The sequence below is a fragment of the Balaenoptera musculus genome, chromosome 4 (assembly GCF_009873245.2).
Source record: "Balaenoptera musculus isolate JJ_BM4_2016_0621 chromosome 4, mBalMus1.pri.v3, whole genome shotgun sequence".
In the NCBI taxonomy this organism is placed as follows: domain Eukaryota; kingdom Metazoa; phylum Chordata; class Mammalia; order Artiodactyla; family Balaenopteridae; genus Balaenoptera; species Balaenoptera musculus.
The window spans coordinates 85,575,902-85,594,864 of NC_045788.1; the positions used below are offsets into that span (position 1 = coordinate 85,575,902).

Here is an 18,963-nt window from a genome sequence, read left to right on the forward strand (position 1 = left end):
CTTCCACAGTTAGAGCCCGCCAAGATCCAACCTCAATTCTAATCACACATCCAGTTTTTCTCACATAATGGCAATACAATACATAATGTGTAGTTCCTTGAAGATCCCATGGCTTCATGCCTTCTTCTAAATGTCATTCTTTGTGCAATTTTCTTTTTCCTTCTACCTTCCTGGAAAACTGATCTTCTAAGATCCAGCTCAAATATCATCTATTGTAGAGTCTTTCCTAATCTCTTACTACTGCACTCTTAGAATGAAACATCTCTTCTTTTTATCTTCTGGACATTATGTATACTGCTATCATCATACCAACAACTTTATGTTATTATTGTTTACATAGCTAATTTCTCGCCTGGACCTTAGGCTCATGGAGGGAAGAAGGTATTGTTTATTATGACGTCTCTATGCCTAGTGAGTATTTGCCAGGAGTTGATACCCTAAAAATGCTTATTCTCACTTAGAGCTCACCTGATAAAATTTGAACTTAATAGACAGTTGTCTATGTGATGTGATCTCAACAATGTTTAGGAAGCTCCTTTTTTTGCTCTATACCAGCATCCAACAAACACATCACTTCTAAACTTCTTCTACCTCATCACTGGTGCCTGAAAAATCTGTACCAGATAGTACAACACTTTTTCACAATTGGAGATAGATTAAATGCATATAAGCCTGGGAGAAGAAATACTTTGACTTGAATATAAAGACAGGAGGGTGGTAAGGGGCACTCTGGACTGAAAGTAGGGGTATGCCAAACAGGTAGGAAGATCAAGTCAAAAGGTCATACTGAGACAAATTTTTCTGAGATTTTTGCTTGCCTGTCATAATTTACGTATTTATTGGCAACTGCAACCCTAAAATAGCCCAAAGGATGTGAAAAAATGTGATTCTAGGTAGGAGTCAGAAATACTAATGCATATTCCTCTCTTTACTCCATATGTCTTTTCAGAATGCATAAGTGCAGTAATGGAAGATCTTGTTACATCAAACAACTCATTAATGCAGGAGATGGGCAAGGACAATTACAGTTGGGGTAATGCTCACCTTTTAATGATAATTCTAATAGAAGAATGCTTGATGCTTGTATAGTTTTTATGTATAGTTTTACTTTTTAACCCCAAGGTAGGTGTATTAGTCAGGGTTCCTGAGAGAAACAGAACAGGATGTACATGTGTGTTGGGCATACATCCTGTAGAGAGAGATTCAGAGAGAGATAGAGAGAGAGAGGTTGTGTTACTTTAAGGAATCGGCTCACACGATTGCAGAGGCTTGGCAAGTCCAAAATATGCAGGGTAGGCCAGCAGGCTAGAGACCCAGGGAAGAGTTGCAGTTTGAGTCTGAAGGCAGACTGCTGGCAGAATTCCCTTTCCCAGAAGGTTAGTCTTTTTCTATTAAAACCTTCAACTGATTGGATGAGACCCACCTACATTTTGGAGGGTAATTTACTTTACTCAAAGTCTACTGATAAAAGATACCTTCACAGAAAAATCTCAAATAATGTTTGACCAAGTACCTGGGTACTGTGTCCTAGCCAAGTTGTCACATAAAATTAACCGTCACAGTAGAAAAATGGGGAAGAAAGAGTGATGAACTATTCTTCTCAATTCTGGTTTCCAAATTCTTGAGAATGTACTCTGATTTGTCCTGCTGGGTGAGGTGCCTACCACTGGACCAGACGATTTTAATCAGGGTGTGGCATCTGGAAGGACTATCATCAGCCCAGATCATGTGAGGTGCCCATGATGGACGAATCCATTATGGCTAGGGAACGGGTGGAGGCTGCGTTACCTTGTACAGAATAGTTTTACATATAAAATGAGGTGTCACATAAATGGGGAATCATTGATTAACAGCTTATAAATGTAATTTTCAAATGTTCACATGTTTTTTTCCATATAGTGATGGAACAGCTTCTAATTTCTCTTTTTCAAGGATTTTTGTGTAATTTTAGTTATGGTTCATTGATTTTCTATTATGTTGTATATAAGCTCTTGTGGAGAAATAATGGTTTTCACTCCATTTAAATATCTAAAATTGATTTCACCTACTTTCCTCTGAATATTTTCTAGCTTCAACAATTACTTCATCTATGGACAGAAAGCAGAGCACTGTAACACCTCCTGCAGAAGGTAGTATGCTGTTTTTGGTTTTTGTTTGTTTGTTTGTTTGTTTGAGGCCAGTACTGAAGCATGGAATGTTGAGCTTCCTTAGAAACATAGTCGATGGTCTGGACCAAGTGCCAGCCTCGTGCCCAGTTGAAGAATATGGTGATCTGAATGCTGTGGGATGAGGGACCTGAATGACCTCACCCATCTACCCCTAAAACAGTTCAATTCCACTGGAAGACTGTGGAGCTTTCTCTATCAGGCACTGTGCTGGGCTTTGTGGGGAACATAAAGATGAGCAAGATGAGCAAGACGATCAGAGAGCCCCCAGGGAGCTCAGTTTTGTGGGGGAACCCCGACAGGAGCACAGTTATCACACAGGCAGAGGAGGTAAGCACTCACATCGAGTGTACCAGGAGTGTACAGAGGGAGTGATTAAGCACCAAGGCTTAGAGAAGGCCTCACAGATGATGTAGCATGTGAATCAGGTCTTAAAGGTAGAGTATTTTAATAGAAAAAGAGCACCGTGTAGGGCACCTTAGAGAGTGAAAACGATGTGAGAAATGACATAGAAATGGAATTGTGCTTGGTGTTTTTTTCTGCAGTTTGGGGGAATGTAGTGGGTGCTAAGATTGCAAAGTGAGTCAATGTGAAAATGAGGGCTTTCAAAGCCAATATGAAGACATTTAAACTTATTCTTCAGGCAGTGAGAGATCTCTGTGTGGCAGAATGATGTACTGGCTGCAGTGTAAGGTATGAACTGAAAGGAGAAGAGTTTTGAGACAGAGACAGAAGTTAGGAGGCCTTTGCAGCAATCCAGGTGCATGGCAATGAGGACTTAATCTAGGTTATGGTTGTGAGAAAAGAAAGGAAATGCCCCAAAGCCAATAAGAATTTGTCAGTGTGCATAAGGCTGGATGAGACTGGAAGATATTTGTAGACAAAGGATGCAGAAAAGATGGGATGTGACTGCTGGTTTGGGAGCAGAGATGAGAATCTACTATCTTCTCAGTGAAGCAAGAAGTGAAATCACCCTAGCTGATCACAGGAGCATATGGAGAATATATCTGTCAGACAGGTGCCAAACCCACTGAGTGTTGTAGAGGTACTGGCCATTGTGTAACTTATCACAACAGGTATGAAAAAGGAAAAAAGAGGATGAAGAAAGGGTGAAAAAATAACAATAACATAAGAACTATCATTATAGGTGTAGGGTGATTGACTGAAGTTTATAGAATGTAGGAAGGTGAAAGAACAGAGACTATCTGCAGTGCTTGGAATCCTCACCATCAGAGTTACTTCTTTGGATACTGAGCCCCTGTTCAAATACATGTTTATTTGATTAGCACGAACTTTCTTTTACAAAAATGAGTCAGATATTGAGGTTAAATATTAGGCAAAACATTAAAGCCTTATACTGCTTATAAGCTAAAGTTCCAAATCCCAAGAACACCAGGACATTCACAACTTGCTGTCTCGCCAGTCTCTTATTTTTCTGGTTTTATCTTAATCATGATTCCCTTATGCACATATATGCTTACCACACCCAACCTCTAGCAGTTCTCTCACAAGCCATATTCTTGCTTCTCTCCAAGCCTTTGCCAAATTGGAGTTTCTCACTATGAGGGGATGCCACTTGGAGTGATGGAAAGAGCATGGATTTACCTGCCCTCTTAGATCTGCATTAAAATCCTCCCTCTTCCTTCATCTAGTAATATGATCTTTATTTGGCCATGAAATGCAACGGGTTGAGTACATCACAGAGGAGGCAGATGGCACGAAAAGAGGAGAGGAGAAATATTAAATGCAAAGTTTAGAAAAAATAAGCTTCATCCACATAAAAATTTTGCCATACCACAGCTGGTTCTGTTCATGTTAAACTGATGAAATCAATGACACTCTCCTTTGTTACAGGTGACTTGTGACAGATACACCTAATCACCTGTCAGCAAACCCCTTTCTGTCAGGGACACATGTCAGCTTATGGGAAAGTGTGAGCTTCTACATTAGGAGATGCTTGCCGGTCTTAATTTGTACTTTAAAATATGGAAAAATAGGTCAATGCTACATTTAATACTGATAATGATATTGAACGTATGGAAACAAAATCTGTGAGCAAGGTTCACAGCAAACTGTCAGGGAGTATATGTGTGAATGAATAGGAAGGAAGAGGAACTCATTGAAAGGCCATATTTGATACTATTACATGCTTGCAATAAAATCCTTTTTATAGAAAATTTACAGAGGAAAATAATCCTTGTTTTTGCATTGATTTGTATTTATATACTATAGTACTTTTTTTCTAGAAAAATACTTCTAAGCATCTCTTACCACTTGGCATCATCATTTTTCATTTTTGTGAGGTGGTCCAACTAAAGAAATTACAGATTATTTTAAAATCTGTTTATTTATTTATTTATTTTTATTAGTTAATTTTTATTGGATTATAGTTGCTTTACAATGTTGTGTTAGCTTCTACTGCACATCAAAATGAATCAGCCATACATATACATATATCCCCTCCCTTTTGGATTTCCCTCCCATTTAGGACACCACAGTGCATTAAGCAGAGTTCCCTGTGCTTTACAATATGTTCCCATCAGCTGTCTATTTTATACATAGTATCAATAGTATATATGTGTCAATCCCAATCTCCCAATTCCTCCCACCCCACCCCTTTCCCCCTTGGTATCCAAACATTTGTTCTCTACCTCTGTATTTCTATTTCTGCTTTGCAAATAAGGTCATCTATACCATTTTTCTAGATTACACATATATGCATTAATATATGATATTTATTTTTCTCTTTCTGACTTACTTCACTCTGTATGACACTCTCTAGGTCCACCCGTGTCTCCACAAATGACCCAATTTCGTTCCTTTTTATGGCTGAGTAATATTCAATTGTATACATGTACCACATCTTCTTTATCCATTCCTCTGTTGATGGACATTTAGGCTGCTTCCATGTCCTGGATATTGTAAATAGTGCTGCTATGAACATTGGGGTGCATGTGTCTTTTTGAATTATGGTTTTTCTCAGGGTATATGCCCAGTAGTGGGATTGCTGGGTCATATGGTAGTTCTATTTTTAGTTTTTTAAGGAAGCTTCATATTATTTTCCATAGTGGCTGTATCAATTTTCATTCCCACCAACAGTGTAAGAGGGTTCTCTTTTCTCCACACCCTCTCCAGAAATTACTGTTTGTAGATTTTTTGATGATGACCATTCTGACCGGTGTGAAGTGATACCTCATCGTAGTTTTGATTTGCATTTCTCTAATAATTAGGGATGTTGAGTATCTTTTCATGTGTTTGTCGGCCATCTGTACGTCTTCTTTGGAGAAATGTCTATTTAGGTCTTCCGCCCATTTTTGGATTGGGTTGTTTGTTTTTTTGATGTTGAGCTGCATGAGCTTCTTGTATGTTTGAAGATTAATCCTTTGTCAGTTGCTTCATTTGCAAATATTTTCTCCCATTCTGAGGGTTGTTTATTTGTCTTGTTTATGGTTTCCTTTGTTGTGCAAAAGCTTTTAAGTTTAATTAGGTCCCACTTGTTTATTTTTGTTTTTATTTCCACTACTCTAGAAGGTGGATCAAAAAAGATCTTGCTGTGATTTATGTCAAACATTGTTCTGCCTATGTTTTCCTCTAAGAGTTTGATAGTGTCTGGCCTTACATTTAGGTCTTTAATCCACTTTGAGTTTATTTTTGTGTATGGTGTTAGGGAGGGTTCTAATTTCATTCTTGTACATGTAGCTGTCCAGTTTTCCTAACACAACATTGTAAAGCAACTATACGCCAATAAAAATTAATTAATAAAAAAAAGAGTGAGGTCGATGTAGGTATACTGATATGGTGATAGGTCTATTATATATCAACAAAAAAGCAAAAGACTTAGGACAATATACACAGTATGATATGCAATATACCTCTCCATTTATATATATATATATATATAAATTAAAATATGCATGTTTGTATGTAATACATACTTAAGTGTGCATATTTACATCTGAAAGACAGAGCAAGTGCTTTTCAGTGTTGTTTTGTAGACTTAGGAAGTACATCTGAGGTGTTAGGAAGAATAAAGGAAATTTTTATTCTTTACATAAATAAATAAAATCTGTTGATTTAACTGATTCTGTGATTCTCTGAATAAAAATTAAACAAAATAATTTCCAACTTGTTCAACCTGATTGCCATCTTAGCTATTTTTAATGAAAGTACCATATCTTTCCACATTTATGTTTGTCTGAATTGCCACCCTTAAGGATAGGTGTTTAGTTCTGATGTTACCGATTTTTCACTTTCATCAAAACTTAGGAGGAGAAAACCACATCACTAATTATTCCATTTTTTTCCCCCTGAGGAGCATGAGTTGTATGATAAATCTAATAGTCTCTGAAGCCAAAAGATTAGATTTAGAAAACTGCCTTTGTCTTTTAATTTAGATTCTGCATTCTCATCTGTTTGTCTTATAGATATCAAATCTCCTGAATTAATTTCATAACACTTTAAACAATTTTGTCACATATATAATTCATGTTGTTTTCCTAATGATGCATAATACTGGAGGAAGTTGGTTAATCTTTGGATGGGTTTAATACTTTATGTATATTTCATGAATGTTAATTTCTTACGTAAGTCTAATATTTCTGGAATAAGACCACAGCAAAGTAATGTTCAAGTACAATTTCAGGTAATATGCTGTGAATATATTTTAACACTGAAATTCTTTATCAAGCTTTTCTCTTATTATTCTCTGTGCTTGTGCATGTGTGTCTGTGTGTGTGTGTGTGTACAGTTAACACTTCACTATCAGTACTAGTGGGTACAAAGGCTGTGCTCTCTTGCCCTCCTGTGCTGTGGACAAGTATGCTGCTAACAACATGGGAAATAGTCCTCAGAGACAAGTTGCCCTGCTTCAGAGCCTTCAGGGGTGATACAAATGAGACCAAGGGAGGAAACTGTACCGACGAGAGAATAACCTGGGCCTCCAGACTTGACGAGAATCCTGCCCTTCAGATTGATCCAGTGGCCATCACTCATGATGGGTATTACAGGTGTCAAATGGTAACACCTGATGGGAATTTCCATCGTGGATATCACCTCCAAGTGTTAGGTAAGGAATGTCATATATTGTGGTGTTTCAGATAACCAGATTTTGGGCTGAAACAAATCTCTAAATTCTATGTCCCATGTGTTAAGACTGAAGCATTTCCCCTACATTTCTGCAGTGCCCCCTGAGGTGACCCTGGTTCAAACTGAGAATGGAACTGCAGTGTGCAAGGCAGTTGCAGGGAAGCCAGCTGCACAGATCTCCTGGACCCCAGAGGGAGATTGTGTCACTGAGCAAAAACGTCATTGGGGCAATGGCACAGTGACCATCCAGAGTACATGCCACTGGGAGGGCCGCCATGTACCTAATGTGTCCTGCTCTGTCTTCCACTTGACTGGCAACAGGAGTCTGTCCATAGAGCTGGATCAAGGTTAGTAATTTTTCTAGTTTTGTTTTTGATTTTCCCATTCTTTCAGAAGAGTTACCTTAAGAAGGAAAAAGGAGTGTGCAGAGAAATTTCATTCAAGGATGTCCTTTCCACCCTCCACTTTATCTCCCTTTCCTCCTTAAAGTAAAGAGATTGTCTGGAAGAATAATACAAAAATGTATTGTAAAAAGCCATATTATCGAATGCAGTTTATTCTACTTCTTTTTTTTTTTTCGGCCATGCTGCGCAGCTTCCGGGATCTCAGTTCCGGGACCAGGGATTCGAACCGGGCCATGGTAGTGAAAGCCCGAATCCTAACCACTAGGCCACTAGTGAACTTCCCAATTTATTATTCTTTTAATGTTCTCTTCTGTACTACTAAATTGGCTTCTGTAGTGTACTTTTACATAAATACTTATGGTTTTAATAGAAGGAAAACGGGTAATTTTAAACAAATAATTATTATTTTATTAGAAGAATAACGTTGCTCATAAATTATCTTCATGAATTTTCAGTCTGGTAGAATTTTCTCCTCCAGGCTCTTCCAGTGAAATTTCTTTAATGTCTTATAATAGCATCTATGATTCAGTTCATTACAGTTTAGTTTCTCTACTCTCTGCTCCCATCTACTCTTATTTCTTGTTATAAAAAATATTATTCTAATCAACATAACTCATATAGTTTAAAGTCTATGTCGTTCTATAAGGCTACCATGAAAAACGTTAGCTATCTCTCTGCCTCTCCAACCCCACCTCTCCATTCTTACACAACTCTCTAGAGACAAGTACTTTCAGATCTTCAAGTGTTTCTTCTAGTAATTGACTCAGTTTTTATAAACAACATGGTTGTGCTGCTATTTCTTAATATAGCAAATTTAAACCTAGTGTACCCACTTCCTCTTATGGTAGATGAGGATTTAACTTTACCTTCTCTTCCCTCACCATTCATATGGAGTAAAACAGCAATTTTTGGTTAAATTAAATAGCCAGTGTTTACATTATTTTGAACATGTATGTTTTGTTAAGCTCTGAATCAAGAAATAAACTCATACTTTCATTTTTGAATAACTTTTTGTTTTTCCTGGCCTTAATTGCTTTCCTTTTTTATTTCCTTAATAATGCATGTACCTATTATTAATTATCACTAACACTAAAAACAAAACAAAACAAAACCCTAGAAAACGCCTCTTAATACTGCTTTCCACATGGTCAGATTTGTTAGGTAATTTCAGTTCCATTTTTTTTTTCTTGAAGACATTCTTTCTTGAGTTTTTACACGCTCTTGTTCTAATCTGCCCTGGTTGGTCACGAGACATGCTGCATAGCTATTGTCCTGGATGTTCTCTTTCCCTCAGTCCTCTGATTGATGCCATGTCTGTGTAATCTGAGTTCCTTCTGCCTTCCTGACATTTGTTTGTTTTCATCTTTCTTCCACATACAAGGCTTTCCTTAACTCCTTGGCTATCCGTTCACTTCAAAGTGAGCACTAAGGAGCTGATTGGAAGCTATATTATCTGTGAGTGGGTTTGTTAGCTAGTAGGTTTCTATAGGGTGAAAACAGGTGATTGTTTTAAAATTGGGGATTCCTTATTTCCTTATGTACCTGAAGGTCTTTTCTCTGAGGCTATTCAGACTCTGCAGAAAATAACTCTCCAGTCTCTTGCCTGGGAGGGATAATCCTGACTATCAGTGTTCTGGGAGCAGGGAGGAGAGGGGAGAGAGAGTGTGTATGTGTGTGTGTGTGTGTGTGTGTGTGTGTGTGTGTGTGTGTGTATGACTGTTCAGAACTCAACTTTCTTTTAATGACACTTCATCTTCACCCTCCATTATGTCTGGATCCTTGACACTCTGGAGTTTCTCCAGTTCATCTTCTTTGGGCCACACTTCCTGTTTTCTGCTGGTCGGGGAAGGTGTGATGACCTGGTTGCATGGGGTGGGAGGAGACTTGGCAGCCCATCTGTTCTTAACACAGACCTTCAAGGAAGCTTCCAACTTTAGCTCCACAGTTCACTCCCTACATTCCCCCTTCCCTATATTTGGTCTTTCCTAGTCTTCCTGGAGTTCACTAAGGTTTATACTTATTTCACTCTGAATTATTGGCCATTCTTCTGTTCATTTTTCACCCTAAAAACAAGTTGAAATCTTTCATCTGCTCTTGTCTTCATCCATGTTCTCTTTGTCCTTTCAAGTCTATACTTTAAAAAATTCTCTGCTGATATTTTAGTAAGTGTTAAGAAAGGAGAAGAGGAGAACGCATGGGTTTAAACCACAATTTTCTAATATCTATTCTTAAAGTTTTATATACATATTAATAGTTTAGCAGTATTTACTGAGAAGAGTAATTGCCACTGGTTATGTATGAAGTCCGGCCACCCAGTATTACAATATGATGTCATATTTATAGAATCTCAGAACTGGAGGGACTCTCTAGTCCACTCCTACCCAGTGCAGATATGTCTTCCTCGCAGGGTGGACCTTCACCTGTGCTAGTGCACTTCCAATAAAAGAGCCCATTAGTTTGAAAGAGAGGGTTTCAAAACAATGTTGTCATTTTTAAATGCAAAACCAAACTCTTTTTCAAATAAAAATCCAATGTTTAAAAACAAAGTATTGAAGGAAGGTGGAGGGACTGGATGAGGCCTCCACTCGCCTCTCTCTGCTGCCCCAGCCGCGTTCATGAAACACCAGGAGCACAGTCTCAAAACCTCTCAGAGCTGGCAATTCCTCGGTTGACTTGTCCTCCTATCAGATTGAGCTTTGTATTGCTGCCAGCAGTCAGTGAATAGTTTAAAGTTGCTGCCATGCATCCATTTCAGTTTCAATGCCCTGGAAGAAAGGTGACTTCAGAATTAGGGTTATTTTTCCAAATACCTTCCTTACAACTCTATTTATTTCTGAATATTGGAGATGAGAAACACTCTATTACTATAACAGAGAGGTCTGAATTTCACATCTCTCTTACAGGAATTCGCCGCATGAATCCTTAAAGCAACAAAATACTGATACAAGATGATGTCTTGTTGAAAACTTAAGAGTCTGAAATGATAAAGCAATTTAATTATAACAATTATTTGAACTATAAATGGATCAAAATTTTTCAAATAAAATCACAGAAATGAATGTCATGTACTGTGAGACATTCTTGAACCATGCTATATATATAATTTTTAAACAGAGTTTATTTTTTAGAGCAGTTTTATGATGACGGCAGTATTGAGTGGATAGTGCAGAGTTCCCATATTACCCTTGACCCTACACATGCATGGTCTCCCTGTCTATCTAAATCTCCCGCACCGCGGTTGTACCTTTGTTATAATGAATGACCCTACCTTAACACATCATTATCACTCAAAGTCCATAGTTTACATTAGGGTTCATTCTAGGTGCATATTCTGTGAGTTTTGGCAAATGTATAAATGCCATGTATTCACCGTTATAGTATCATATAGTGTAGTTTCACTGCCATAAAAGTCCTCTATGTTCCACCTATTTATCTCTCCTTCCACCTTAGCTTCTAACAACCCCTGATCTTTTTACTCCATAGTTTTGTCTTTTCCAGAATGTCACATGGTTGGAATCATACAGTATTTAGCCTTTTCAAATTGGTTCCTTTCACTTAGTAATATGCTTTTAATTTTCCTCAATGATTTCATGGCTTGATAGCTCATTTCTTTCTACTGCTGAATAATAGTAAATCATATATTTTTGTGTCTACATTTACAGATGCCAAAACATCAGCACCCTTAAGAATTTTACGTATCGTCCCCCCTATTTTTATTATCTTGGTCATCGTTGGATCCATTTGGCTTTTGAAAATCAGCGGCTGCAGGTACTGACTGATGCTTTCTCTTCTCCAGCTTTATTGGATTAGAAAAGAGTCAGAAAAACGGAATTGACTGGGTAAAAAAGGAACTCTGCTCAATATTCTGTAATAACCTAAATGGGAAAAGAATGTAAAAAAGAATCGATATATGTACATGTATAACTGAATCACTTTGCTGTACACCTGAAACTAACACAACATTGTAAACCAACTATAGTCCAACATAAAATAAAAATTAAAAAAAAGATGTTAACCTCAGTTCTCTCATAATCAATAAGTGTGTCCTGAAGATAACGGACTTGGACTACGCTAATGACCAGGGAGATTTTTCTAGGTTACTTAGACATGCAAGCATAGTGAATTAGACATGCAAGCATAGCCCACTTAGGGCAGGATCTTGGGAGAGACAGTGCATGCTATTTTCTATTTGAGAAAAGAATTATAATAATTCATTTCATACACCAAATATGAGGTGTCACATATATTCTATTATATCAAGCTTCTTTGCATAATTTCACTTCCCTTTCCAAAATCCAGAATTATCTTATTTGGATGAATTAACTTACAAGCAGCATTCTTCACTCATTTCTGGTAGTGCATTTCTGATTTATTAAAGTTTCTATCAAAATGAACCACAATTGTCAATAGCATACTGTTTTGTTTTTCCATTTTCAATCTGAATAATAATGTTTTGACATTCACTCCAGCTAATTTTTATTTTTGCAGAAAACGTAAATTGAAAGAAACAGAACATACTTCAGTTGTTGAGGAGGTAAGATAAGATTAAAAAGAATATTTACAAACTTTTAAGCTATGTAGTCTGAAAATCTAGTCACATAATTTGTAATTTGCATCATTATTAGTATTTTAGTTGAAAAGCAAAAATTCTAACTTTACAGTGCTGTCAGGTGTACTTATTTTGTTAATTATCCACCAAGTACTATTTATATACACTCCAAATCCATATTTTTATTTCAAGAACTGCATCCTACAAAAGACATAATGTTTGCCTCATTTGGGCTATAATCTTTGGAGAAGTTGAATTGGTATTTCCTCTCCCATTAAACCATCTCTAATTCTTGACTTCCTTTTTTCAATAACATCATCATTTCTCTCTTATCCAAGCTTAAAACCTATCCAGCTCTATAATCTCTTATAGCCAATAGCTTACTAAGTCTTTGACACTCTCCTCTGAAATACTTCTCATATCACTCCATTCTTCTCCACTCCTACTTTCAGACAACTGTTATCATGTCACACTGAGACTTAAATAATCAATAATTTTCTGATAAAATATTAGAAAAGTCTTGCTCTTATGTTCATGTAAGCCCAGAGACTACTATTGGTAGACACTAAAGCTGTGGGCCCTTGTTAGAAAAGCATAGGTGGTTACTGATTTCTGGCTTTTTTGAATTGATTTTAACTTTGGGTTATTTCTTAGGATGAAATGCAGCCCTATGCCAGCTACACAGAGAAGAACAATCCACTTTATGATACTACAAACAGGGTGAAGATGTCTAAGGTGTTACAAAGTGAAGTTGATGGGATGAGTCTCCATACTGTATATGTTCCTGAAGTGTAGCACCAGGACAAATGAATCAAGATACAGTACAGATACTGTTTTGATTTTCTTGGAGTTCTGGAATGGAAGGCCTATTTTGAAATTAGCTTTTCAAAAATTCTTAGAAGACAGAGACATTCTAGAGGATTTGCATTCATATCCTTATACATTTGAAATTTTAGAATTTTAGCTGTTACTAGGTAGTTCTTTGAAGAACTGATATTATTACAAAGAAAGCTCATGCTCATGATAAAATATTCAAATTGTTCAATACAGTAGATGATGAAAACTGAGTTACCTCAAGTAACTCCACAGAAGGAACAATTAACCAACAGTTTTTATGTAATCTTCTAGAAAATTTCTATGTGCATATGTCATATCTATATGTGCATGGTATATATGTACACTTATATGTCCATTTACATATACATACACATATCCTTGTCAAGACACAAATGGGAACATACCATAGTTTTGTTCTGTACTTACAGAAAGCTAATAATATAATATATCCTGAAGATCTTTTATATCAACACAAGCAGAACTACCTCATTCTTCCTAATGGTTACAAAAAATTCCATTGTATGTAATGGAATTTAATTTAATTAACCACAACTCTAGTGGTGGACATTTAGATTAAGTTTTGTTTGTTTTGCTATTATAAACAATACTACATAGAATGTTTCTTGTGACTATATCTCTTTGTATGTGTTTGAATATATCTGTAAGATAATTTCCTTGAGTGAAATTGCCAGGTCAAAGGGTTTGTGCATTTCTTTTATTGACTAATACGTCAAACTGTGTCAATTTACATCCCCTCCAACCCTGTTTGAATGTGCCTTTTCTGTTATTTTAATATCCGTAAAATGCCAACCTACTGTTAGCTAATATGATATAAGATTATAATAAGAATTTCACTATTTAATAAAACTGAATTTATATTTTTCTTTCATGCTTGTGTGTGTGTGTGTGTGTGTGTGAGAGAGAGAGAGAGAGAGGGAGAGGGAGAGAGGGATGGAGGGAGGGAGAGAGGGAGGACAGACATGTGAGGACATTAGCTTCTTCTGAACTTATATCTCTATAGAGGTATTGCTATCTAATCCCTAATAGTTTTGCAGATGTGATAAATTGGAAATGTGTATTTTTATGGTGTGCACTTTATTGTGATGCATTTATCAAATAACAAATTTTTATAACCAGCTAAATATGCATTATGGAGGACTTGGGATATTTATAAAATATGATATGTGCTAAGGGAATAGCCATGGGATGACATGACCCTTTTCTACATTTTTCTATGGAATAATATATTGGGAATGTGTTTATTAATCATTTTTAATATTATTAAATATATGTTTTAATTTTGAAAAATATGTCTATTTACTCCATAACAGGAAAAAATGATACTGAAAATTAAAAATTTTCAACATGGTAGAAATTAAAACAAAATCCGTTTCATTCTTTAATTGTGCCATTTGAAACGTTTAAGACAGCTATTTTGTTTTGTTAATATGTTTGTCTCCCTGAAGACATTTTGGTTCCTCTAGGCTTTATCCTTAAAAGGATTTTTAGTCTATTTTGGATGTAAAACTAATGATGACACCTGACACATGATATTTTGTGTATATATGTACCACATCTTCTTTATCCATTCCTCTGTTGATGGACATTTAGGTTGCTTCCATGTCCTGGCTATTGTAAATGGTGCTGCAATGAACATTGTGGTGCATGTATCTTTTTGAATGATGGTTTTCTCAGGGTATATGTCCAGTAGTGGGATTGCTGGGTCATATGGTAATTCCATTTTTAGTTTTTTAAGGAACCTCCATACTGTTCTCCATAGAGGCTGTACCAATTTACATTCCCACCCACAGTGTAGGAGGGTTCCCTTTTCTCCACACCCTCTCCAGCATTTACTGTTTGTAGATTTTTTGATGATGGACATTCTGACCAGTGTGAGGGCGAATTTAAACTTTTAATAAGAGAATTTAAACCATTCACATCTGTTGTGATTACTTACATATTTGGCCATATTTCTACAATCTTACTTTACATGTCTCATTTACTATGTTTCCTCCCCCAGCTCTGTTTTATTTTTTCTTTTACTCTGCTTTGCTGGATTGATTATTTACAATAGCCAAGACATGGAAACAATCTAAGTGTCCATTGGTGGATGCATGGATAAAGAAAATGTGGTAAATACCTACAATGGACTATAATTCAGCCATAAAAAAAGAATGAAATCTTGCTATTTGTGACAACATGGGTGGACTTTGAGGGCATTATGCTGAGTGGAATAAGTCAGACAAAGAAAGATAAATACCATATGAACTCACTTATGTAGAATCTAAAACAAAACAAAACAAAAAAAACAAACAAAAAACCCCCAAACAAGTTCACAGATACAGAGGATAGATTGGTGGTTGCCAGAGATGGGGGGTAGGGGATGGGTGAAATGGGTGATGGGAGTCAAAAGGTACAAACTTCCAGTTATAAAATAAATAAGTCATGGGGATATAATGTACAGCATGGTGACTATAGTTAATGATACCCTGTGTTGCACATTTGAAAGATGCCAATAGAGTAAATCTTAAAAGTTCTCATCATAAGGAAAAAAATTGTAACTGTGTGGTGACATGTGTTACCTGGACTTATTGTGATAATCATTTTATAATATATTCAAGTAACAAATCATTATGTTGTACACCTGAAACTAATATAATGTTATATGAGTTAATTATGCTTCACTAAAAAATGAAAAGGCAACCTATAAAATGGAACAAAATATTTGCAAACCATATATCTATAGGAGGTCAATATCCAAAATATATAAGGAACTCATACAACCCAATAGCAAAAATAAAACAAAACAAAACAAAACCAAATACTCTAATTTAAAACTGGACAAAGGACATGAGTAGACATTTTTCCAAAGAAGACATATAAATGGCCAACAAGTACATGAAAAGGTGCTCAACATCACTAGTCATCAAGGAGATGCGAATCAAAGTCATGATGAGCTATCACCTTGTACCTTTTAGGATGGCTATCATCAACAAGAAAAGAGGTAGCAAATGCTGGCAAGGATGTGAAGAAAAGGGAACCCTTGTGCACTGTTGGTGGGAATGTAAACTGGTGAACCACTATGTAAAACAGTATGGAGATTCCTCAAGAAATTAAAACTAGAACTACCACATGATTCACTAATCCTACTTCTAAGTATATATCCAAAGGAAATGAAACTATTATCTTGAAGAGATATCTGTACTTTCATTTTCACTGAAGCATTATTCATAATAGCCAAGGTATGGAAATAACCTAAGAGTGTGTTGGCGGATGAATGGATCAAGAAAATGTGGTATATACATGTAATGGATTATTATTCAGCCTTTAAAAAGAAAGGAAATCCATCATCTGTGACAATATGGATGAAGCTGGAAGGTATTATGCTAAGTGAAGTAGGCCGGAGAGAGAAAGACGAATGTTGCATGGTATCACTTATATGTGGAATCTAAGGGAAAAAAAGCCAAAATCATAGAAACAGAGTAGAATGGTGATTATCAGGGGTTGGGATGTTGGGGAAATGGAGAAATGCTGGTCAAAGGGTACACACTTTCAATTATAAGATGAATAAGTTCTGGGAATCTAATGTACAGCGTGGTGACTATAGTTAATGATACTATATTGTATACTCGAAACTTGCTAATTTCAAGTATACAAAGAAAGGTACCATGTGAGGTGATGGGTTTGTTTTTAAAAAACTTCCTATGACTGATGTTAGAAATGACAACCACCAACTCCCAAATACTATATTAAATCTCTGTCAGAGATACTAAAGAACAATTCTGAAAGGGTGTGAATTCCCCTAAAACTTAGGTGTAGTGATGAACTACAGAATATCCTAATTAATTAGAGGTATCCCTTATGGATGGATCATGTATATAATAATACCTCAAATTATTTTATTCCATCCATGTGTTGCAGCTTCTGAAATTAGGCCAGTAAGGTCTGTAAGTTTGCAACCAACTTCCTTTCTATTATCCTAAATTTACTAACATCTAGATTCGAGATATAGACCCCAGTTTCAATTTTTTTTTTCAGCGTACTTCCCACTTTTACTAGGCACACCAGATACATACCAGATACATATTTTTAAAATGGGCTTTACAATGTATAGTTTTATCACCTCGTTTATAATTAAATATATTGTGAACATTTTATCTCTTACCACCGTTAAAATAATTGCATAGTATGGAGAAATCATAATGTATTAAGCACTCTTAATACATTGGGGGAATTTACATAGAATTTTTTTTCAAGGAGACTTTATTCTCTTTTCAAATCCTTGAGAAAACAGGTGCCCTTGTCTTATACAGCTTCCTATAGATGATAGAAACTTGTCCTTCAACTTAGCTTTTTAACTTGCTTCTCTATACCCATCCGATCAACCAAGTAATCCATTTTATTTTCTCAACTCTTTCTCATTTGTTCCCACTTTAATGTCTAGTCTCCTAGGGACACATGCACACTTCAGTTTCTCCAGCACCCTGTCTCTCACCTCTGATATCTGCCCCTCTCTTCTCCTTTGCTCCCTTTACAGATACTTCCTTTCCTTTCCTTTTCAAGATATTATCTTAATTGATTTTGATCAACTCTATTCAGTGCTTTATACTCAGTTCCACACTGGGAGTAACCTTTAATAATCTGAAGATAGAATTCAATTGTTTAAAGGAAACTATTAATAAGCCCTTGCTAGAGTTACATGTATCAAGAAACATAGGACTTGGGCACAAGATATGGGTTACTTTTTTTTTTAAGTAGTTTTTTGGAGAGGGCAGGGCAGAGGAAAGTAGTTGGTACTGTAAGGAAATGTTAGGGACCATCTAGTCACTATTTCACTGTGTTAGGGAAATCTATTCACTATTTCAATGCAACTAACAAATCATCATCTCTCAGGTGGGACGTTGGAAGGACAGCTTTTACAGGTCATGAAATTTGCATGACAAATGTTGCATGCAAATATGGGTTAATTATAACTTTGTACAGCAAGGCAGATGCCAGGTAGCATAAGAGCACATGCAGACAGTGTTAATTCTGGAGTCCCAGAAGCTGTGAGGTGGTCATCCACCACAACCAGATAGGAATGACTGAGGAAGGCAGCAAAGCTGGCCATGCCAGCACTTACACATGGAACACTTCCTGGGCAACCAGGTGTGACGGGGCACAGGTCCACAGTTCTCTTTGTGCAAGTCATGCTCACAGTTCCGTCCATAGAAAGAGGGAGGGCAGGCAAAAAGGACCCCGGGATGCAGGTTTCCCCACACAGACAGCAGGTTCTGTTTAGCTCCTTACTGTCCTGGATTCCCATGGATGGTACAAACTGGGAAGGCTGATGATGAATTGCAGGCTCCTCCCAGGACTGAAGGCCGTCGTCTCTGAAGGCCAGGTCTCCCCGTGATGGATGGGCAAGTTCACGGTGGCCCAATCCAGCAACTAGTTCAAATGCTCTGGAAAAGGCCATGATCAAAATCACACTGGAAGAGAAGCGTGCCATCTTCCTTCAGTCCATGTCTCACAGGTCAGTCTTAATAAACGCTTTGACTATAACCTTCAGGGAGATTCTCCTCCCTCAGCCACACCTGACTTTCAATTTTTTTAATGGAAATAATTAAATAATTATAGATTCACATGTAAGTGTAAGAAATAACACAAGAGATCCCTGTGCACCATTCTCAGTTTACCCCAATGATAACATTCTGCTAAATTATACTATATTGACAGTAACCAAGATATTGACAGTAATAAAGTTCACCAATTAAAAGAATCCCAACTTTCATCTTCAAATATGTAGAGGAATTATCTATCTGGTGACAAGAAGCTGATCCTGATGTTTTTCACAAGAAGTTTTCATTAATCGTTCCTTTGGATAATCAAACTGAAACCTATGTTAACCATTTGTTAATAGAACAAACCCAAAGGGAAGGAT

At 36.6% G+C, this 18,963-nt stretch overlaps 1 protein-coding gene and 1 pseudogene across 3 annotated transcripts in view; one reads left to right on the forward strand and one right to left on the reverse strand.

Annotated features, from left to right (window-relative positions):
- The window catches only part of CD200R1 (CD200 receptor 1), a 32,797-nt gene extending 18,875 nt beyond the window's left edge, over positions 1–13,922 (forward strand). Inside the window, exons 2-8 of one of the 3 annotated variants that reach the window (XM_036850796.1) lie at positions 950–1,033; positions 2,070–2,129; positions 6,913–7,230; positions 7,346–7,597; positions 11,317–11,422; positions 12,143–12,188; positions 12,858–13,922. In XM_036850796.1, the coding sequence (XP_036706691.1) occupies positions 950–1,033; positions 2,070–2,129; positions 6,913–7,230; positions 7,346–7,597; positions 11,317–11,422; positions 12,143–12,188; positions 12,858–12,998 (1,007 nt within the window). In that variant the 3' untranslated portion in view covers positions 12,999–13,922. The remainder of the gene's footprint in view (positions 1–949; positions 1,034–2,069; positions 2,130–6,912; positions 7,231–7,345; positions 7,598–11,316; positions 11,423–12,142; positions 12,189–12,857) is intronic. The other 2 variants (XM_036850797.1, XM_036850798.1) reach the window with 2 other exon arrangements.
- A 4,081-nt stretch (positions 13,923–18,003) lies between these two features.
- LOC118894467 lies at positions 18,004–18,546 on the reverse strand (annotated as a pseudogene).
- Positions 18,547–18,963: the final 417 nt, after the last annotated feature.